Genomic DNA, 23,900 nt, shown 5'->3' with positions numbered 1-23,900 from the left:
GTTCAGTAAAAGTTACAACTTTTACTAAAGATGCAAAAGTGAGATCCTCAGGTGAAGAATCCAAACGCTTGATATTATGAGGCAAGTGGCTGTCAGTTCCTGATAGAACATTAGAAGCTGGTGCCAACTAAATCTTACGTGGAGAGATAACTTCGTCGTGGGTTGTAAAATCCAAGCAGAGATCGTGAGACAGCCCATTGAGATCAGGGACAAGACCTCAGAGATAGCTTGAAACGCAGGCATCTTTAGGAATGTGTACAGCCAAACAGTAGGTAAAGTATCAGTCACGCACCTTGTGCTGAGAAAGGAACACTATTTTAAATCAGCCGCTAGAGCCTAAAACCACAGATGTCTTATGACACAGGAGTGTGAAAAGTTGATTAAGTTTACCTAAGTAAATAATTAATATTATTTCATTAAAGGGTCTGGCTATTTAAAGTAACTCAGTACCAAATTCTTCTGTCATGGCTGTTGATTTTTAAGATTCTCTGTAATGCAATAATCATACTCCCAATACATTTTTTAAATGTATTTAAGTTAATAATTTCATTCATCTGGTTGAAACAGAATATCAGCTAGTATTAATTATACTATATTATACCTAGAGTCCACACATGAGTTCTACAAAGAAGTATTTCCAAGATTATATCGACAATAACCTTACTTCAACTGATAGAGTGAAATTCTGGTTTCTCATTAAAGTAAATTATGTATAGTTTGCTTCTAATCCTTAACTTAATCCCCCAAAGTTTATTTATCTCCCACCAAAGTGGGAGAATCTGAGGTGAGGTACTAAATAAATCTATACAGATACACTTTAAAACTCTATAAAGGTTCAAATAATAAAGTTTACCAACAAAAATGATTACCCAACAAATTATTTTATTCTATAATAAAATAAAATGTGCCCTTTGAGAGAAAGCGGACCAAAAAATTTATATATGCCATGAGGGGTGCGGGAAAAGGTATGGCTGATTCTTCCAACTGTACAGATGATGTCGTTTCTAACTGGCATCAGTCTATTACATAATAAAATTCTAGACACAGCCTTCTTTTAATTACAACGAAAACCACTGGGAATTTTATGGTAAGCATTCAAATACCTGAAGCCCGATGTCTAACATCACCTAATAGAACGAGGTCTCATTTCCTTCAGATGGTGGATGAGTGCCACCTAGTGGAAGGCCCCTCTATCTGCGTGGAGACTGCCCAATGTTTACTTAGCTTCCAGGGATGCCAACTTCCACTCAAAGTTTCTTTAGAAATTAAAAAGGAGAAGCAAGGAACTTCTGCTTTGTATCTTCTTTTTTGTAAATCATTTATGCATTAGTTTTTTACTTAGACTGGGATACTATATACTTACAGAAAAAGAGGGTATAAATTTAAAAATAAAGATAACTTACAAATAAAATTATTCTATCACTATTTCTTTAAATCATAAATTTAGAAGTACTGTTTTTTGAAAGGTAAAAAAGTAAATATCCAACCTCACATACAGACTGCAGTTCAACAGACTTCGTGTACAAACATGCAGTTTCAATAATTTATACACAAGTTTTATTTGAAGAAAAGCGAAACACACAACCACAGCATTTCAATTAAGGAACTCAGGAAAATCTCAAGTGCTTCCATGGTTCTTCAGTCACCATTCAAATAATACACCCTTAAACCAAAGTTAAAAATAAAGTAAACAACAAATAAATTCAGTAAGCAGACTGAACAATACATATTCAAAATACTACTCTGTCTTCCTGTGTTCTTTCCCACCACAGTGTGCTGTTTAAAGTTCCACAACTATTATCTTCTTCCTCTTGTTCTTTAGTGAGTTCTACAAAAACCTAAACGAAAGTAAATAAATGAATATGGTATTCTGTATCACAATCATCTCAAAGAATTTTTTAATTAAATCAGAAACAGTATAAGGCTACATCCAAATACTTTAACCATTCAAGATCAAGAGATATATTGGTATATTACTTAAGCAGAATAACCTCCATTAATCACCTAAAGAGATGAATGCTGTGAGGACTAATAGATATTTTTGATTAATATATGGAAACGGCACTGTCATGAAAAATAATTTATAAATATTTAAGCAATGTAACTATAGATATAGGAAATACCATCAAAACACTCCTTTTCTTTACTGAAGAAAAAATATTGAGCTGTTCAAAATAAGCAGATGGAGAACCTGGAGTTTTTTGAAATTATACAGTTTAGGTCGACCGTGTAATAATTTTGTCTCTGGTTCACACGCACCCTCCCCCTCTCCAATATAAATCTAAACAATTAGATATTAGACACTTTCTTCTATAAAAGAATTTTTAAAAATTTAACTTTATAGTACCTGTTCCAGTGTTGCTTGAGAAAAGCTATATTCTTCAATGGCAAAAGTATGTTTAGCTATTAAAATATGAAAATATTTTACTGATTAACATTTTAAAATAAAAACGGCAGTTACTACTAAGTGGTTAACCACCCGTTTAAAAAAATTTTTTTTCTGTCATCAACTCAGTTAAATTTGAAGCTGCCAAAACACGTTCCTCTTCTCTCTGGTCTCCTCAGGCCCCCAGCTGGCCCGCAGCCACACCTGCGAAGCACCACACCTGCGAGGTGACCTGCCTCGCTCACCTGCCTCGCTCACCTGCCTCTTCTAAGCAGCTCCCTCCGGTTTACCCCGCCTTCTCCCTCACTATGCCTTTTCTCAGGCCTGCTCTGGCGCCCTGCTCTCTACCTTTCGTTCCCCAATTTCCATCACAGCCTGTTCTGAACTTCGTGAACTAGACCCTGGTCACTGTTCCTATGTCCATATACTTTCTAATATTTATTTCAGATCCTCTTGCAATCTGATCTACTACCAAATTTTCTGGTTTTCTTATTCATTCCTGTCGTGGAATTCTCCCCAAGCAGTACGGAGGTGGTTTCATAGTTTATACATTCCATAAAACAACCTGTACACGAATACCTGCCCCATCCAGGAGTTCACCTCTCTCCACCTGCTACCAGGATAGCTTCTTCCTACCAACAACTTATTTTTAAAAATGCCAAGTTTCAACAAGCTTCATTAAAGCTTTTAGGAATGTCCACATTCCTACGCTATGAATTTTCCTCTCCTGTCTCCTGTTGCCACTGGAGTCTTGCTACCATTGCTACTTCTAAGGCCTGATACAAAGTGAGAATTCAGTGTTCTGGAATGAACCACTGAGTGCTAATTAAGCTAAACTTTCTCACAGATGCAATGTGAAAAACTGTAGTGATGTCGACTAAAACAGTAAAAGATTTACACTACGATATAGCTGATGTACCAAACCTCTACAACGTTAGCATTTACCTACATCTTAAACTAATAAAGGGTTATCTCTTTATTTACAATGGCTTCTATAATAAGCAGTCCCAATTTTCAAACTTTGTAAGTAAAATTCTTTTATGATTTGAAAGCTACCTTGCCATGTTTTTCAAATCTTACCTTCTTCCAGCTTAGAAAAAGACTGTGCAAGGGATGGAACATCTTCCTTAGGAATCTTATAAGCCAAAATAGAAGAAAAACTGAAAACAGATAAAATATAGAAAAATTTAAAAATGACGACTAATATGTTCTAAAGTTCAAGCTCTTTAAAGTTTAAAATCAAACTCCAATGATTTATTTTGATGCATATTTAAACACTGTTTTAAACCTTAAAATATTTCCATGCAAAACAACTCTTTTATTACCACTGATATGAGAAATTTAAAAAGTTTAAATATTATTGAAAATTGCAAGATCTAATACTAAATAGATATAAAACTGCAGTCATCACACTGCATTAGTTCACTACTGGTGATAATAACAGACTTTTTTTTCCCTAATCCTTAATACAATAGCCAAGTTTTAATGATTATTTATTGCTCTACAAAACAAACAAACAAATTTTAAAAATCTTTACCTCTCCTGACGGCTTGCATTTGGGAAAATATACTGAATTTCTCTTTGAAGGCGGTCTACTTCTAGGTTTTCCACCCATTCCTTTAACTTAATTTCCAAAAAGTAGCCTTTTCCAAATTTACTCTTCAGATGCTGGACGGTCCCAATACACCTATAGTTATTTTTAAAAGAAAACTCAGACTTAAGATGACTTGACAGTTTCAAAGTATGATTTCTCACTTAAAGGATGATTTAAATTAAATGTTTATAATGGAATACTTTTAGATTTGTAGACAAGTTGCAAATATAATACAGTCTCCATACACCCCTCAACCAGTTTCAACTTCCTTAATATTATGATCTTATATTACCATGGCACATTTGTCAAAATTAAGAAACCAATATTGGTTAATATTACTATTAACTTTATATTTGATTTTATTTGGATTGCACCCGTTTTTCCACTCATGTCCTTTTTTCTGTTCTAGGATCTATCCAGGATACACAGTGCACTTAGTTATCATGTCTCCTTAGACCCCACTGGTCTGTGACTTTCTTAATCTTTCCTTCTTTTTCACCTTTGACAGTTTTGAGAATTGGTCAAGTGTTTCAACTGGGAATAGTCTGATTATTTTTCTCAGAATTAGACAGGAGTTACGGGTTTTTGGAGAAAATGCCGTGGAGCAAGAGTACCTTTCTTATCACATGGTATCAGGGGTACATGATAGCCACGTGACACTGCTCTACTGTGTGGTTACCACTGTCCCCTTCCCATACGTTAGAAGAGACTGGTTAAATCACACTACTTTCGGGAGGTGGAAGACTGAGATCTGCTTCCTGGAGGAGGCAGTATTTCCATATACTGTTTAGAATCTTTCTGTAAGGAAAATTTGCTCTCCTTCCACATTAATTTATTTATTCAGCCACTTATTTATAGGAGTATCAACATGAATTATAAATGTATTTATTTATTTAATATTTTTTATAAGTGTATTTATTTATACTTTGGGTTACAACCCCATACAATGCCTAGCAATCTTTTAAAATAACAGATATCATGCATGAAAAATAACATTCCAAGTTGCTGAATCATTAAGCCAATTACAAATGCAAAGTAGTCATTTTTTGGAAATAAACCAACATATTTTCAAGTAATTCTATAGAAAGCTAACTGATTCAAAAACTCAAATAAGGATACTTTTTTTAGCATTTACATTTATTATTGTAAGTTTTTGAAACGGTTATTCAAAATCTACCCCCCACCCAAATGGCATGCCCTTCAGACATTTACCGTAACTGCCCAGATACCATGATAGCCACTCGGTCACAGACAGCCTCTGCTTCTTCCATATAATGAGTGGTCAGAATAGCAGCCCGCTTTTTGTTTTTAAATGCAGTTCGAATTGCTCGCCTATAAAACATAAGTAAAATAAACAGAGAAAAGCAAACGAATGCTAATGAAAATCCAACTCTCTGGTTAATTAAAATTTATCAAATATCAACTGCTGTAGTGAATATACACTGCCCAACTATGATTCTTCTAATTTATTTTCCTTTATTTTGGAAAGTTTGTCAAATAAACAGAAACTCCATGATTTCAAATATTTCTCTGAATTAAAAAATAAATTATAAAATTTGATGCTTTTTCACATTTTAACAAAAACTGCCATAGAATCATAAGGAAAACTTAATATGCATCTCTACACCAAACCTCACATTTTATAGACATGGAAATCTAGGCTCAAAAAGTTGGCCAACTAATTAGCACCATGAATTCCTAAGAGTTCCAACATAAATTCAAGCCAATGTTATTATGAGAATTATAATTTATATGTTAAATGACTAGGAAAAAAATCTTTTAAAAGCTATTCAGAAAGCAGTACTCTTTATTTGAATAATTACCCATATACTCATTTTTGTTCTGGAATAAATAAAATATTACTAATATTTCATGAAAGTATGAAGTATGATAAAGTTTAAAAGTTCATGGGATTCTCCAGAAATCAAAATATTCAATTTTTAATTATCATTTTGCCATTTGCATAGGATTTTAACTCTGTGAATATGTATATATAAATAACACAAAACCATTAATTATAATAAAGTATTCTTTTACTCCAAAGTATGATACAGTTTAATGCGCCCCCAGTGTCTTTATTAGTTTTCTTTATTTTTGAGAGGCAGAGAGAGAGACAGAGCATGAGTGGGGGAGGGGCAGAGAGAGAGGGAGACACAGAATCTGAAGCAGCCTCCAGGCTCTGAGCACAGAGCCCAACGCGGGGCCAAACTCACAAACCGTGAGATCATGACCTGAGCTGAAGTCGGATGCTCAACCAACCGAGCCACCCAGACGCCCCTGTCCCAAGTGTCTCTAATGTCATACTCACCACATGTGCTGTTTGGCTTTAGGGTCCATACCCGTAGATGGTTCATCTAGCAGAGTAATGGGAGGGTTCCCCAGCATACTCAGGGCAAAACACAACTAGATAGAAAGGAAAGAGGCGGAGGGGGACTAATAAGCCTTCACATAAGAAATTTGATCAAGACAGTATCAGGCTCTAAACTGATCAATAAAACATACACATATCTGTTGTTCAATAAAAGTACCTTTCGCTTGATTCCTGCAGGTAGTTTCTTTACAGTTTTCTGAAGATGTTCTTTTAAATCAAGTGCGTTCGTTATCCTGCAAAATAGGTAATACAAAATGAGTGTATTATCAGTCATTGTTTGTGATCATTCACAGTCTTTTTTCTAGAACACTCGGTTGAAGGGGTGCCTGAGTGGCTCAGGAGGTTGAGCATCTGGCTCCTGATTCAAGTGATGATTTCAGAGTTTGTGGGATCAAGCCCCACATCCGGCTCTGCTTGGGATTCTTTCTCTCCCTAGCTCTCTGCCCCTCCCCCACTCCTGTGCATGCACACACACACACGTGTTCTCTCTCTCAAACACAGATAAACATTAAAAACAAACAAACAAAAAGAACACTCAGCTGAAGCTTACTATATAATTAGACCTCTAATTTACATCATTTTAAACAAATTACTATCTTGACAAAAAGGTTCACTTTAAAATAAGTTTCGGGGCATCTGGGTAGCTCAGTTGCTTAAACATCTAACTTTGGCTCAGGTCACGATCTCACAGTTTGTGAATTTAAGCCCTGCATCAAGCTTTCTGCTATCAGCACAGAGCCCGCTTGGATCCTCTGTCCCCCTCTCTCTGCCTTCCCCCATTTGTGCACGAATGTGCTTTCTCTCAAGATAAACATTAAAAAAATCTAATTAAAATAAATTTCATGACATTTATAGGCACATTCATTCTGTAATGAGAAACAGAAAAATTACCTTTTTATTTTCGTAACTATCATAATTCTGTAAAGAATATATGAAAAAGTAATGACCATTTTCAATGAAAAGTGTGATCCACAAAAATGTCTTTAAAAATTAAACTTTTAAAATGTGAACTGTACACCTTTCTCTGGGTAATAAAAAGGTTCCAATTTTACCGATTTATGATTTCTTTCACGTCACTCGTGCTCATTCCTTTTACAGCTCCGTAAATTTCAAAATGTTCCTGCAATGTAATGTCTGGCCACAGTGGGTTTATCTGAGGACAGTATCCCATATACTTAATGGAATCATCATCGTCAGTTGGGTCTGAAGAATAATCTCCTAGAAATACCTACAGAAATACAAACCAATTTTAAATAACTTTTTGCTTAATTTACATTGTAAAGGAATTGGTAGGTGAATTAATTCAAACTCCTTCCTAGAATCAAGGTAATAGTAAGTCAAATTTTTATTCCTTCCGATGGCGAAAGGACATACATAGCTAGGTCAGAGTTCAGTGACATGGCCCAATGGGGCGATTAGCTTGACTGATGGGGCACCTGGGTGACTCAGTCAGTTACGCGTCCGACTTCGGCTCAGGTCATGATTTCACAGTTTGTGAGTTCAAGCCCCGCATCAGGCTCTGTGCTGAGAGCTCAGAGCCTGGACCCTGCTTCAGATTCTATGTCTCCTTTTCTCTCTGACCCTCTCCCACTTGTGCTCTCTCTCTCGCAAAAATAAATAAATGTAAAAAACAATTAAAAAGAAGCAGGAATGCAGCTTGATTGAAAAGGTAAACTCCAATTGTAACTAGGATGATCAAGGGACCTCACTGGAAGGTGACCTCTGAGCCATGCAGGTAAGCAAATTTCACTGTTTGGATTTCTTCTGGGTAAGGAATACCCAATATAAGGAACCGCTAGAGCAAAAACCCAAAGAAAAGAGTACACTTGGCATTTTCCAGGAAATCAATGGGCCAGAGCAGAAGATAGGATCAGACAGTGTTGTGGTTTCCACAAAGTGGTGATAGGCTACAATCAAAGGCTAACTGATGGCAGGGTCAATATTAGCTCCAAATCTCCTGAAGTTAGTAAGATGGCTTTCCACTAAATTGGTGGACAAATCCCCCACGCAAGTAATAATCATAAAAGCAAAAATAACGTCTGTGCGTGTATCTGCATGTGTGAAAATTTTACGTTATTTTCAAAGATAACCAAAAATATTATAATTTGATCAAGTTATACTAAAAAATTACTACTGAAAACATTAGATCCTAGTCTGTCATTAAGAAACTTACTGTAATTAAAAACGTAAATCATAGCATCTCCCACACCCTCATATACCGTACCTGGCCTGAAGTTGGTTCAATGTCACCAACCAGAATATTGATAATTGTGCTTTTGCCCGCACCGTTTGGACCCAGTAGCCCCAAGATCTCTCCTAAAGAAATTGAAAGAAAAATCATTGTATGTAAGTCAGACTAAAAATCAAAATTACTCTTCTGGAAAAATTACTAAAGAAAAAACAAATACCAACCTTTTTTCACACAGAAAGAGACATATTTAGTTGCTACTTTCTTTACTTTTCTTGTAAGAAGAAAATCTTTCTTGTCATCATATTCTTTATACAAACAGCTGACCATAATGGCTGGTTTCTAATAAGGAAAATAGGATTTAAAAAAAGAATAACGTATCAGGAACCTATCAAGAAATGACAAGCTGTCCACAATTCATGTCCACGTATCATAAGAACTATAGTTGCTAATAAGGGGCATATTATATAAGTAAATACCCATTTGTGACTAAAATATGGACTTATTCAAAAGTAAGTAGACAAAAGTATTTTTTCAAAGCAAAGACTTTTTTTCATATAGATTCATATGAAAAGTATTCTTCAGGTTAATTCCTACACAAGAGAAACTGATCACTGCACATTTAGTAAGACTTGGCGATACAGACTGAATTACCTCCTCACAACACTGGCAGCTCATTAGCTCTTTGACCTTCAGTCTTTCAGCTTTGACATCTTCATCTTCATCCTCATTGTTTGGTGGTTCTGGAGACTTCCTATTTTTGGACTTTGTTGAAAGGGTTCTAAACACATAAAGACAGTGGTTTTTCAAATAATTAAAATAGCAAGACATTCCAGCACTCCATGGAGAAAAGACTGAAAAAATATACCAACATGAGATGAGTGGTTCTCTCTGAAAGGTGGAGTCACAGAACTAGTTTCACTCACTGAAACCGTCTGGATGATGTCATCTAAACTCATTCATTCCTTCAACAATATTATTTATGATCAGTATGTGTCAGGCACTATTTCACACAAAGACAAAGAAACTAAAAAAAGGATGTATCCATGCCTCGAAGATTTTACAGCCTGGCTGCAAATGACATGACCCGGGCAGAGCAGACGTGGAGGGCTGAATTCAGAACTCATAGAAACATCAGAAAGGTAGGCAGAGAAAAAAGTGCTTCCAAGGAAGTTTTGAAGAATAAGAGAGGTAAGGGAAACAGGAGTTGACATTATGGAAAACAGAGGAACGAGAGAAAAGCATAAGGAGGAAGAAGTCAATCATACTAAAGCAGCAGATTAGCTGAGTAAGTGGAGCCTACTTGATGATACACAGAGGAAGTCATTAGTCACCTTGCTGAAAACAGAATCAGCAGAGGATCAAGCGCAGAACCAGATTACAGGAGTTCAGAAGTGAAAGGGAGGTGAGGAGCTGGAGGTGGAAGTTTCTCAGCTATGAAAGTTAACAGACAGGGGACAAGAGCTAGAGGGATACAGGTTGAAATGAGATTTGTGAGTTCTGATTTCTATTACTTTGTTTTATGGGAGAAAGGTGACTGGCCCCCTCCCCCCAAAAACCCTATTTAGATCCAAAAGGGAAAGACACAGAAAGAGAAAATAAACTGGACAGAGCAACATCTTTAAGTAGACACAATAACAAAGGCATGAATAACAGGAGAGGTACTTCTCTCTCTGGGACCAGGAAAAGGCAAAGGTGATATAAGTGTGTAAAAATTTATAATTTCTAATTAAGTGCTTCTGTGTTCAGAGACGGCAAGATCATCCACTGAGAAGCAGAAAATGAAGCGAGAAGGACTGGAGAATTTGAGGACTACAAAGAAGGCTTGGGCTAACGATCGAAAAGTGGTAGGAAGAAAATGAGATAACTCGTGTTAAAACAAAGCTGAGTCTACGTGGGCTAAACGTGGTGTCGGCAGGCTGCACTTTCATGTCAATTTTCTCTAGCCTGTAATTAGACTCACCAGAAGTTATGATTTTTCGCGGATGGGTAAAAGGGATACAGAAGTGGAATACAGGGTGCTGAAAAAGGGTGAAAGAGGGTGAGAGGGATGAAGCCGAACAGAGAAAAGGTGAAAAAGGCAATTAGTGGAAACATTTGAGGAACAGAAAAAAACTCAGGGGCAGAGACCAGCAGAAAAGTCCAGTGAGACTAACAAAACAAAAAGGCCGGAAGATGAAGTGTTCCTGGAAGCATGGGACACAGAGGAGGTGAAGCACGGTGATGGCAGGGCTCCGACCCAAATCAACATGGGACACGCAAAGTCACCAGCGTAGAGAAAGTCAGAAACTGAGGATGTTACAAAGGTTCTCTCTGAGGATGCTGATTCTCCCCCAAGACGACAGAAGGAGTAAGAACAAAGAGAAAGAAGAGCCAGATGCTAAGTCCTCAGTGGATGTGGGGAGTAGCCAGTGGTTAACAAGGACATTCACAGCAGTTCATGATGGCCAAGAGGTAGAGACAACTCAAACGTCCATCAACTGACGAACAGAGAAGTAAAGAGCGGTATCTCCATACAATGTAATACTAAGAAAAGAAAACTGTAACAAAGTACTGCTACACGCTTCAACTTGGATGAACCTTCAAAACATTACGGTAGGAGTAAAAAAAGCCAGACAAAAAGACGATCCCGTACAATTCCATTCATACGAGCGCTGAGCACTGGCAAATCTGCAACAACTAGATTAGTGGACTGTGGTTATACGTGGCCGGGTGGCATGTGGGAGACGGGCCAGTGAGGACTATAAGGATTTTGGGGGGAGTGAAGGAAATTACCTAAAACTAGATCATATACTATGTAAATACCCTAAAAACCATTAAAACAACTTAAAAAAAAAATCACCGACCTGAAAAAGGGATCCTTCCGTATCGACCTGCCTCCGTATTTTTTCTCGTAGTACCGTAAGAGGAAAATCCACAGTACGCACTGCAGGTAAGGCTGAAAGGAGAACACATAACAGCTCGTGACTGAATCTTTTTGTTTCCCTGGATCAACAGAACAAAGACCACACACATCAGGTTCCTTACCATCACCACAATAATTAATCACTATGTTCTTCACACGTCATATGGGTTAAGAATAAACTTTAAGATTTCAAGGCAGAGTTTTAGCAAAATAATCCTTCACATATTTTTCTGCCTCTGTAAAGTTCACTGGTTGTCAGCTTCATAAAATATAATCAAAGGAAAAGAGGTTGGTTTCATTTCTGAAGAAGCCAGAATCATAATTAAATAAAATTAATAACATGAAAGAGACAAGTATATTACAACGGACACTTTCAGGGGCGCCTGGGTGGCTCAGTCAGTTAAGTGTCCGACTTTGTCTCAAGTCACGGTCTCGTGGTCCATGGGCTGGAGCCCCGCGTCGGACTCTGTGCTGACGGCTCGGAGCCTGGAGCCTGCTTCGGATTCTGTGTCTCCCTCTGTCTCTCTGCCCCTCCCCCACTCACGCTCGCGCGTGCACTCTCTCTCTCTCAAAAATAAACATTCAAAAAACTAAAATGGACATAGTCAGTAAATCTATTACCACTGAAATGTACATTGACTACCGTTAACTGACACAGTTGACTCTCTGATGTACCTTCACTGTTATGCAAAGGGATAGAAACTAAAAAGAGAGTTACACACATACAACCAAACTGCTCTTAAGGTAACATGTTAACCCAACATTCTTGGTATTTCTTACCGATATAACTGCCACCAAAAGTCTATCCCATGGATTATACGTGTCCTCATTTTTTCGAATATTCTTCCAAGAAATCTAAGACAAAAAGTTTTGAAAATTTTTATGCTGCTGTGATAGGATGATATAATGGTATTTGGTCTTTGACCTGGTTCCAGGACAGAGCTTTTAACCCCCTGGGAATTTTCTGGTTTACAGAGGTGAAGGGAGCATCTTTTGTTATCTAAAATAAGCCCCTTTCAACCCAAGCTGAGTCTCTGCTACTCAGGTGACTTGGAGGATGGTGCTGGTTTCCAGGGAAACCAACCAAGTGATTACAAGGTGGGAACTTTCAGACTCATCCACTGATCAAAAGGGGAGAGGGGCTTGAAGACTGATCAACTCACTGTGCCTCAGTAATGAAACCTCCATAAAAATCTCCATAAACACAGGGCTGGGAGAGCTTCCAGGCTGGTGAATGCATCCACACCCTTGGAGGGCGGCAAGCTCCAAACTCCATGGGGACTAAAGCTTCAATACTTGGGACCCTTCTGGACGATGCCCCCCATACCTCTTAATTATTCATTTGTATATTCACTATAATAAACTGATAATAGTACAGAAAGTGTTTCCCTAAATTCTATAAACCATTATGGCAAATTACTGAACCTGTGAAGGGGTCACAGGAACATTGGATTTGCAGCCACATCAGAACCTGCAGACCCACTACTCGGACCTGGCGTGTGAAAAACGGGGGGCAAGCTTGTGGGGCTGAGTCCTTAGCCCTGAACACAGCCCCGAGTCTGCATTACCTCCAGGTGGTTAAGTGTTAGAACTGCTTTACGTGGGAAAAACTCACGCATTTGGCGTTAGAAGTGTTGTAAGTTTTCTTTTAGCTGCAACATGTAGGAATATTTAGATTAAAATGTGTTTTGTTCGGTGACGTGTATTCTCTGTGTTAGCTATTAGTATTATCAGCTATGCTTTCTACTTAGATTACAATCCTCCCCATGCCAAAAATATTTCTATCTGGGGATGTATAAATTAATCATATTAAACTGAAGCAAAAAAGAAAGTGGGGCGGGGTTAGTGAGTAGAATTAGTCAGCAATCATCCCTAAATCAGTAATTTGTCAATTAATTTTTTTCTAATCACATGGAATTTTTCCAATTATCCAGGTTTAATAAAAGTAATTTTTATTTTTTTCTTTGAAAAAAAAGTCTCTTACACTTTATTTTCTCTCATCCCTTTATAGTACAATACATTATTTAATCCTTGACAAACTCCCCCAAAACTTACTGACTGAAGTCAGGTCACACTTAGAATTTATGTACATCTTTTTGGGAATCAAAGAACAGGGAATGGACACCATACTCCTTGTCCTTTGAGACTTACAGCTTAAAGACATGCTTGAAAAGATTTCACAGTAAACTTAAACTGCTGCTTAATAATATTCAAATCAAGTAAATAGCAGCTAAACTGATTTTTTTTTTTGTTACAATATTCAGCACAAGAACTAAGATCTCAAAGATTAGGCAGTATTTATGCTTTTCAATTATTAAAACACCTAACAGACCTACCTTTATGAAACAAATCAGACAACCTAGAAGTGGATAGATTGGAATGGCCATACAAAAGGTATAATGGAGAACAGCCGTAACTGTGTATCCCATAAAGAACGTGATTTCGGTGACTGCAATGCAAGCCAATGCTGTCTAAAGAAAGACAATGAGAAAACAAGTGAAAAAATGTTTAGCAATTTCATACAAACTCAGTTGGAAGTGTGTGCCTCAGCATTTACTATGTCTTTAATCCTCTAATAAGACACGGAACCTGAGAGGATACTTGGCCAGGAGGCGTCAGTACACAGGGACCAGCTCTGTGCACTGGGATCCTTGCCACACAGCTCTTACATGCTTTCGGTCCCGTCCCTTCGTGGAATGGATGACGCACAAGACAAATATGCGAAAAGATGCCGGCGGCTAGCTAGCTAAGTCCGTACTCAGGAAATTCTGACACAGCAACATTATGAGTAAAATCTTGAAACAGTTCACAACTTTCAAACAAGTGCGGTCATACAAATAAGTGAAATAATACAAAACATGACTTACCACAGAATAAATAAATGACCAAAACTCTTTGGTATTCAAAATTTTTTTGAAAGTGAAAGAAGTAACATAGGTAAACAGGATGACTGATGGAACATAACCAATAAGGCAAAAAACCTGTAAAACAGAAATGTGTATTTTTATGTAAACATGTGAAAAGCTAACAGTCCATATGATCTCAAACACCAGTCATATCAAATAGTTAAAAAAAATTTTTTTTTTAATGTTTTATTTATTTTTGAGTGAGAGAGAGACAGAACGTGAGCAGGGGGGGCGGCAGAGAGAGAGGCAGACACAGAATCTGAAGCAGATTCCAGGCTCCGAGCTGTCAGCATAGAGCGAGACGTGGGGCTTGAACTCACGAACCACGAGATCATGACCCGACCTGAAGTTGGAGCCCAACCAACTGAGCCACCCAGGTGCCCCAGTCATCTCAAATATTAAGGAATGATTATTCTTCAAGTTTTATTCTCAACAAATCACTCCAAAAACTGAAACTGTGGTTACCTGAGAAATTACCATGCACACTTCTCCTAAATCAATAAAACTCATACTTTCAACTAATTGTAACACAATCCTGAATAAGTAATTCACACCAAACACTATTTGTAGTTCTTTTTTATGCCAAGAAAAATGCTATCTCTAATCATTTTATTATAAAAACAAGTATAATAGCTGGTTACTACTTTATCCTTCTCAATCAACTATGAACTACCATTTCAATATACAACATTCAATACTTTGTAAATGTTTAAAAAAATCATTAATTTATAAGGCACAATTTAATATGTAAAGTCACTATAGCCTCTGGCAAAATTGATAAATTTACATTCAGCAACCCCAACCTTACTTCTGTTTTCCCTTTTTCCTAATCACTCATACAAAAGGGTCGAGCATCAGTCATGAACATGTGAACACGAATGCAAGCTATATTCTTCCTTAGTATTTTAAGCTGTATTTATAAATTTTTTTAATGTTTATTTATTTTTGAGAGAGAGAGACAGAGAGCGAGAGGAGGAGGGGCACAGAAAGAGGGAGACACAGAATCCGAAGCAGGCTCGGGGCTCTGAGCTGTCAGCACAGAGCCCAACGCGAGGCTCGAACTCATGAACTGTGAGATCATGACCTGAGCCGAAGTTGGATGCTCAACCGACTGAGCCACCCAGGCGCCCCTAAGCTGAATTTTAAATTGTGGAATAAAAGAGTTTCTTTGTGAAATTATATTCAAGCAGAGAGACAAGGAGGGCATTTGAAAGACGGACCGTTTATTCCTGATTACACACCTAGCAGGGAGTCCACAGAAAAGACCACCTTAGTTTCAAGGAATTATTTTATAATAATAGTAAGTTGTGGTTTTCAAAAATCACTTATAGTAATATAAATTGCATCATCAGTATCATACACAATAATTAAAACAAATACTGGTTCTATTTTCTATAAAAAATTAACATCCAAATTACTCAACTAACCACCTGTCATGTTTATAAAGACTTAAGTTTCTTAAAATAACGTTTCATTTATAAATAGCATGAGTATAACTGATGTTAACTTACCACAGAAAGGAACTTTATAGCATAAAAATATAATCCATAATGAAATGCGAATAAACTTCCCAGCATCAAAATAAGAACAAGAAAAAATATGGGGATATCAACAATAGCTTGTCCAATCCAATATGCAGACGGTAAAAGCCCTGAAAGTTTAAGTTGAGTATAAGCTTTGATCTACAAAAAAAAAAAGAGGGGAGAGGGAAAACTGATTATAATTATAAACATGTTACAAACAAAAAACTCTAGCAAATTATTGTGGAACTCTTAATTTTACATCAACAAAACAAGTCACATTCCAGGTCTCTAGGTAATAAAAGCCTTCCTACAACTAAATATAAATTCCTTTATAGTCTTTAATCTGGTCCATTATTTCTCAGATGTAGCAATTTCGACATTCAGGATCAGAATACAGTAACACAAAACTAAAATAAAGCAAATGATGTCATGGGGATTATAGCTGTGCAAACAGTAAGTAGCCAAAACACTGTTGCTTTTAAAAATCTGTGGAAATAGATGGAAAGATATGTTTAAACAGAAAATGGATTCTCTTATTTACTTTTTAAAATTTTTTTTAAGTTTATTTGTTTATTTTGAGAGAGACAGAGAGAGAGCACAAGCAGGGCAGGGGAAGAGAGGGATGCAGACAGAGGATCCAAAGCAGGCTCCATGCTGACAACAGAGAGCCCGACCCGGGGCTTGAACCCACGAACCATGAGATCACGACCTGAGCTGAAGTCAGACGCTTAACCGACTCAGTCACCCAGGGGCCCCAGATTCTCATTTTTTAGTATTACCTTTCATGATAACACTAGTAAACTGCCAAGTGTCTTCTGGATTTACAGAAGGCTTTCAGCTTTAGTGGGAAGCTTTGTATTGATAATGCACTTAAGCCTTTTATAAACTCCCATGTAGTGCAAAAAGTAAGGTGTCATTACTACATTTTCACATATACAAACAGTAAACTTAAATGACTTGAGTTTCCCTAACTCTCTCATCCTCTCATTATTTAATTTGAAATTTTGAAAACCTTTTATAAATCCAAATACCTAACAATTTTATTCAGTTAATTTTTGACATCTGTAAATGCTTACACTCATAACAATGTATTATATGAAAGGGCTGGTCTTAGAGATAACAGAAGCACGGAATATAAAGTTTAGTTAAGACGGAGAGGAGGAGCCGGGGCACCTGGGTGGCTCAGGTGGTTGAGCGTCCGACTCTTACCTTCAGCTCAGGTCATGATCTCATGATTTGTGAGTATGAGTGCAGAGCCTGCTTGCGACTCTCTCTCCCTCTCTCTTCACCCCTCCCCTGCTCCTGCTCTCTCTCTCTCTCTCTCTCAAAATAAATAAACATAAAAAAAAAAAAAGACAGAGGAGGAATGATAAAAACAAATGGACAACTTTTGTGTTCAATGAACTATAAGAACAAAAATATAAACTCCAAAATAAGTATGAAAACATAAACAAGTCAAGTAGAGTTATTTGGATAATGCATGCTTTTTGTCATTCAAATAATGCAGGTGGGAATGTAAAACAGTATATCCCCTCTGGAACACAGTTGGGCAATTTCTTACAAAACTGAACACAGAATCACCGTATGACACTCTAGGGCATTTACCCCAGAGAAATGAAAACTCACATTCACACAAAAACCTGTACGTAAATGTTCACAGCGGTTTTATTCACAATAGGAAAAAACTGGCAACAATTCAGATTCACACCATGGAATACTACCAAAAAATAAAAAAGAATGGACTGTTGGTACATACAAACTGAGTAAATCTCCAGGGAATCATGCTGAGTCAAAAGTCCAGTCCCTCCCAAAAACATGTTGTGATGCTACATATACATTCTTGCAATACTGAAATTACAGAAAGGGAGAACAGACTGGTGGCTGCCAGAGGTCAGGGAAGGGGTGGGTGTGGGGGCTTGAAAAGGGCAATAGGAGGGATCTCTGTGGTGACAGCACTGTTCTGTACCGTGACCGTATCAATGTCAACGTCCTGGGATTTTACTATTATACGACAGTCGGACAAGATGCTATTACTGAGGTGAAGAGAGTAGGGTACACAGGATCTCGTTTTATTATTTCTTACCACCTAATATGAATCTACAATTACCTCTAAATAAATATTTGAATAAAAAAAAACATTTTAAGTTGAAACAAAAAAGAGAAAAGTGCAATTGTCTAGGAAGTTTTGTATGTGGGTGGTGTGGGGTTATGGATTTTTTAAATTTTCTTAAACCTTCCTACATTTTCTAAATTAGCACAATGAATATATATAACAGAAAAAATGAGTATGTTTTTAAAATATCTCCTGAGACTCATGTATTGCTTTTCCACTACAGAAAATTATTAAAAGATGTAACTGTCTGCTATGAGGCTTAACCTCATTACTTGTCACACTGGGTAAATTAAGACAAACCTGTCTCCACCGAACTAAGAGCAGACATGGAGAGAACGAGAATTTTGATTACAGGGGTAAGAGGGACAACCTCGGGAGGGTGCAAGGATAGAGACTGCACAGGGCACCACTTGCCTGAGGACAGGAGAGAAAAGGAAAGGATACCAAACCACCTCTGTACACACAGCAATTTTCCCCAGGCTCTGGTGGTCACAATCACTACCTATTTTTTTCATTTAACAGAACTTAAGTATCTTGGACATTCAGTACATTCCATTAAAGGTTAAGGGGGGAGAGGGAGTTTAGTGAACTAATAAGAACTTAAGGACCCGCTACTAAGAGGAGATGAGACAACACGGAACATGGCACAGGACTCCCATCACTTCCTGACTTACAAAAGGTCGGTACACATAAAACTTACATCACAATGTTGCAAGGATTAACGGATGTAACTTTTGAAGCATGTGACAAGGACTCAAGTAATAAATGATTGTTATTACTATTACTGTAGTAAATATGTTGACGCTCCATCTACTTATTCCTGAAATATGAGGTCTTGCACTCATGCAAAATAGGTTATTTTTCTTATATGAGATTTCTTATTAACAACCTGTACCTGTAATTTTAACTCAATCATTACCTTATGATTCTCTGCATTTTCCATGGCAAAGTAAGGTGGCATTGCAGTCACAATGATTCCAAGCAAAGCTGCTTGGAAATACAGCTCAATTTTAAAAACGATGTCTGTAATTTCCTGAGGGACAACCACAGAACAAGAAATGAAAGTGAGAATTACTTCACATCATCTTAGTACTTTCTAAAAGACTATCAAAACCTCTGAAGAAACACACCTGGATATCTACCCTAGGCGTAGCCTATGTGAGGGAATGAGTGGCAGTTATTAACAGGCAGTGACTTATAGGACCAACTTTTGCTACTTAGGAAGCAGCTATAGAATCCTGAGCAAATCATGGTACTTCCATTTTCTTATCTGTAACAGCATTTAAATTAAGCTTCCCCATTTAATTAAAAATCATAATGTGCATGAAAAAGCAGTTTACATGTCCACCAGCAGTCTTATGCAATGAACAGGACCACGTCAGAATGATTTCTGATGCACTCACTGGTTGTGAGGACTGAGCCATCTGGGATCTCGGGGCCCTCTTCCGTTGGAAAAAGCTGTACTTTGGAACCAGCTCAGCCCCCTGGAAACAGGAGTTTCTTCTCCCCAGCAGGGAGGACTAGAATTCCCACAGGCCCCGATGGTTCCTAGCTAAGAGCCAAGTACGGAAGGCAAACTTCTCCGGACAACCTACGTAAACAGCTGGGGCCCCAAATGTAAGTCACCCAGAACCAAGTTACTGTATCACCCTGCCCTCCACAAGGCCATTTTCTTACCCGTATTCTGTAAAAGATACACCTGTGGGACAGGGAAGGTTCTCTGCACTAGGAGAGAACCCACACTACGTCTAGTAGACACCCCGGCCCTGGCACACCTCCCTACAGGACGATGTGGAAACAGAAGGCATCTTGTCAACACTGGCCTTCTCAGTTTTTAGCAATAAAGCTAATTCTTTCATTCATGTCATATGACATTGTAGAATTTGTCCCAAACTATGGTAATTTATAGTGGAAGACCCAGACAGAACGAATAAATATATAAACTAGATGGTACAGTAAGTGGAGATTAGTAAGAATATACTTGTATTCAATCACACAGAATCTGACAAAGGGGAAAAAATGTGGAACATTAGTAAGACTATTGTCTATGAACAGTGAGCTTTTTAAAAGTCTCAGTTCTTTCCTTCTGGTTTTAAAAAAAAGTATGGGTATATGTCCGTGTTTGATGAAAAATATAAGTTGCAAGATCTTTTTTAATAGTCATGGATACATACAAATGTAGTAACATCATAAAAACATACACAGGAATTGTAAATTTTGAACTGTGGTTACTTCACGGAGAAGAGAAGGAAACAAGATTAGGGAGGAGCACACTGGAAGTTTCAATTGTATCTTTAAAATTTTATTAAATTAAAGTGTAACAAGGCATTAACATTTGGAACATTTGAGTAGTAGATACATGCCTATTTTCTGCAGGTCTGGAATATTTCACATTAAAGAAAATCACAGAGGATGATCCATAACTGGTGATTTCAGTATCACCTATGTACTGGTGACTCCCAATATTTATTTCCGGTCCAGAAATTTCTCCAGGTTAATTCATCCAGATGCCTCCTACATGTCCCATCAGGCAAATGCCACAAGGATCACCAATAACTCCGTACGCTCAAGACTGAAATGAGCGTCTCCGTTCACCAAACAAAACCAAACTCTCTCCTGCCTGTATTCTCAAAACTGGTGAACAGTACCACCATGCACCACATTACCCAAAACTGTAAGAAACACGACTCTTCTTTTCCTCACCTCACAAACGCAACAATGATGAAGTATGACAGATCTTTTAACATCTTTTTGATTCTATCGCTATTGTTAAGCCACTGCATTAACTCAGTCACTCATCATCTCCTCTCACCTGAACTATTTAGTAAAACAATCTCTGATCAAATCTAAGTTTCCTTCCTTTTGCCACCACCATTCACCCCAGAGAAACTGCTGTCCACCCTGGTGCCAGTGATCTTCTAAAAATGCAAATCTGATGTTTAAGTAAAACTATACCAAGAAGAGTACTCACCTTCAATGTGATCTCCATTTCAAGATGGCAAAACATTACAGCAAACTAAACAAGTTTTAGGTGTAGATTAAACAGCCACAGAAGCACAAGGTAGATTAGTGGCTGGCTGGGAGTAGGGATGGGCTGGGGGGGGGGGGGTGGGGGGAGATAGGGGGTGATTAACTAACAGGAACAAGGGTTTCCTGGGGGGCCGGGAGGAAGATAAAACCTAGAATTGGCATGGTGATGGGTGCAGAACTCTATGAACATAATAAAAACCACTTAATTGTACACTTAAATGAGTTAATTCATAGTATATGAAGTATATCTTAATAAAGCTACTTTAAAAAAGTATAGCAATAGAAAGCAAAAAAAAAAAAAAAAACAACCTGCCATTACAGAAAGCATTACAGAAAGGTATTTGTCCATTTATTTTTCAATATGTGAAAAATAAAACATAATGGCGAGAGAACAATGTTGACTATTCTTCTGAAAACTTAAGTTAATTTTCACTTTCATAACCCAAGAGTCCTATGTAGAGGGAAAATGACTGTATGGATGACTTCTCAAGGTTCTTTCAGTACCCCAGGAGGAGATTTTAGATGAACAATGTTCATTTGTAAATTATCTTAATTTTTCTTCTACAATGAATACAAAAAATACTTATGCTTTACAAAATATCAGTACCAAGACACAATTTCCTTGCCTGAAGCAAACCAATACTGGGCAGTCCTAAACCCAGATGTAAACCATCCCCAAGTTTCAATAAGACTAAGAACTGTCATATGATGAACATCTACAGATTTCATTTGTATTAACACTTGGCTTTTACTACACACACACACACACACACACACACACACGCACGCACACACACCAATTTTTTAAGTTTGCTTACTTGAAAGAATGGAGTATTCCAAACCTGGATGCTTTCAGTCACATTTAAGTGGTAAAGATAATAATTACTAATAATATTCATCAATACAGGTAAAGAACAAACCATAGTACTGTTGAAAACAGCTGTAAAAACATAGTCCTACAATTTAAAAAAAAGAGAGTTATGACATACTTTACATGAAACACATTGCTACCAAGCTTTTCTCAAAGACTAAGCTAATCCTCACTAACTAAAGTTGATCCAACAAATTATAGAAATCATATTCAATAAAGACAGAGAGGTAAAGATAACCTGGCTTGGAATCTATAAATATTTTGATGTTTTTGTTTTAAACAAATTAAATTATTTGTAGTTTTATAAATTGGTCATTCAGCAGGTCATAAAACACATGATAAACACAGCTAGCTATTTCCTAAAGTAAATTCTAATTTCTAACTAATGAGGTCAAGCCAGCAAATGATTAATTTAAAAAAATTTTCTTAATGTTTTATTTATTTTTGAGAAAGAGACAGAGTATGAGTGGGGGAGGGGCAGAGAGAGGGGGAGACACAGAATCCGAAGCAGGCTCCAGGCTCTGAGCTGTCAGCACAAAGCCCGACGTGGGGCTCGAACCCGTGAACCGTGAGATCATGACCTGAGCTGAAGTCGGACACTTAACTGACTGAGCCACCCAGGCACCCCAAGCAAATGATTAATTTTAGAGAAAATATCTTAATGTTTTATAACTTTCAAATAGGTATTCATTCACACACATTCCTCTTACCTGTTCTGAATACATCACATTTAAAGCTGCACTATGGGGAGCAGCAGACACATAGTCACTGTCATTAAACATTGTCACCATTATGTTCTGGTTTGTGAAAAAGCTAATAACATCGCTGATATCGGAGTCTGGTGTTAGAAAATAAGCAAATAACAAAGAATCAGTTTAAATGAGAAACAGACACAGACTTTTAATAACATTGGAAAGAGCTTTAAAAAAAAAAACAAAACATCTTCATTAGATAAAGCATGATTAAGAACAATGGCTCTGGAGCCAGTCAGCCTGGATTCAAATCCAAACCAATATATACACAGGCCTTAAAAACAGAACCTGGCACACAGCAACTGCACAAATTTTAGCTGAAGCTGCTACTATTAACGTTGAAAATGTATCTAGAATACATGAAATTTGGTTACGTTTTGAGAATTAAAATCTATCCGGCAATCTTATGTAACAAGATAACCTACTGGGCTCAGAAAGATAGAGACAGGCAGGGTATGGAGTAAGGTAAGATCACTCTTTAGAGGATTTCTGTGTGCTCTGAGCTGACACATCTTATACGTGTCTTACATGCCTTAACTGTCTTAAAATATTAAAACACATAATCAGGTCTCCATCTATATTCTTTAAATTGCCTGGAGCCAAGGGAAAGACTGTGAATCCTGTCTGAGGTTTAAATCTACACCAACAGGTCTGATGAATGGAAACAGTTTCCTCTACATCTTCACAAAAGCCAGAAAGGACAAATGAGGCTTTGAGGGAAATCAAAATGAAACAAAGGAAAGCACTATCAGTAACTGAAAACAGTATGGCAGGCGGATCAGACTCAGCACCAAACTTGAGTGTCAGAGAAAATGGTGCTCTTGGTGCTTTCATTGGTGCTTTTTTAGATACAACATTTACGCTTTATCTAGTGCCTTAAATGACCTCTCATCTCCAGTTTGCCTCTGTGGCTCTATACTCTTGAGAAGAGAGCTACATTATAACTGAAGGAACTGTATCACCTGTGATACAAAAAGCTTTGCAAGGAGCATGGATACAAGCCAATATAGACACAGACGCCAGTGATTCCTAAAGGAAACATGGCTTTGTTTAGGACCAACAAAGCCTAGGAAAATATAGGGTACATATGTATGCAACTCTAGAAATACTAGAAAATAACAAAAGGGACAAAACTTTGAAAGTACTAGAATTTCTACAGATCGAGAATGAACACAAGGCAGAAAAATTTGAAATACACAATTTCCCAAACACACAAAAAATGTGTATCAGAGTATAAGCCTCCATGCAGTACTATACTTTA

General features: G+C 37.4%; 1 protein-coding gene across 2 annotated transcripts in view; it reads right to left on the bottom strand.

Annotated features, from left to right (window-relative positions):
- Positions 1-865: 865 nt before the first annotated feature.
- ABCA5 (ATP binding cassette subfamily A member 5) overlaps positions 866-23,900 on the bottom strand; it is a 71,739-nt gene continuing 48,704 nt past the window's right edge. Inside the window, exons 21-39 of one of the 2 annotated variants that reach the window (XM_053892352.1) lie at positions 22,598-22,725; positions 21,835-21,972; positions 18,906-19,019; positions 15,862-16,032; positions 14,312-14,425; positions 13,781-13,915; positions 12,225-12,299; positions 11,386-11,477; positions 9,194-9,320; positions 8,764-8,881; positions 8,576-8,667; positions 7,404-7,579; positions 6,509-6,584; positions 6,289-6,383; positions 5,193-5,312; positions 3,924-4,073; positions 3,467-3,546; positions 2,348-2,403; positions 866-1,838 (exon numbers count right to left, since the gene is read on the bottom strand). In XM_053892352.1, coding sequence (XP_053748327.1) covers positions 1,731-1,838; positions 2,348-2,403; positions 3,467-3,546; positions 3,924-4,073; positions 5,193-5,312; positions 6,289-6,383; positions 6,509-6,584; positions 7,404-7,579; positions 8,576-8,667; positions 8,764-8,881; positions 9,194-9,320; positions 11,386-11,477; positions 12,225-12,299; positions 13,781-13,915; positions 14,312-14,425; positions 15,862-16,032; positions 18,906-19,019; positions 21,835-21,972; positions 22,598-22,725 — 2,165 coding nt within the window. In that variant the 3' untranslated portion in view covers positions 866-1,730. The remainder of the gene's footprint in view (positions 1,839-2,347; positions 2,404-3,466; positions 3,547-3,923; positions 4,074-5,192; positions 5,313-6,288; positions 6,384-6,508; positions 6,585-7,403; positions 7,580-8,575; positions 8,668-8,763; positions 8,882-9,193; positions 9,321-11,385; positions 11,478-12,224; positions 12,300-13,780; positions 13,916-14,311; positions 14,426-15,861; positions 16,033-18,905; positions 19,020-21,834; positions 21,973-22,597; positions 22,726-23,900) is intronic. The other variant, XM_053892353.1, reaches the window with a different exon arrangement.

Source organism: Panthera pardus, unplaced genomic scaffold, assembly GCF_024362965.1.
Source record: "Panthera pardus isolate Hobbes unplaced genomic scaffold, ASM2436296v1 HiC_scaffold_3, whole genome shotgun sequence".
Lineage (NCBI taxonomy): Eukaryota > Metazoa > Chordata > Mammalia > Carnivora > Felidae > Panthera > Panthera pardus.
The sequence above is the reverse complement of the archived record's forward strand: the minus strand, read 5'-3'. Positions and strand labels throughout refer to the sequence as shown.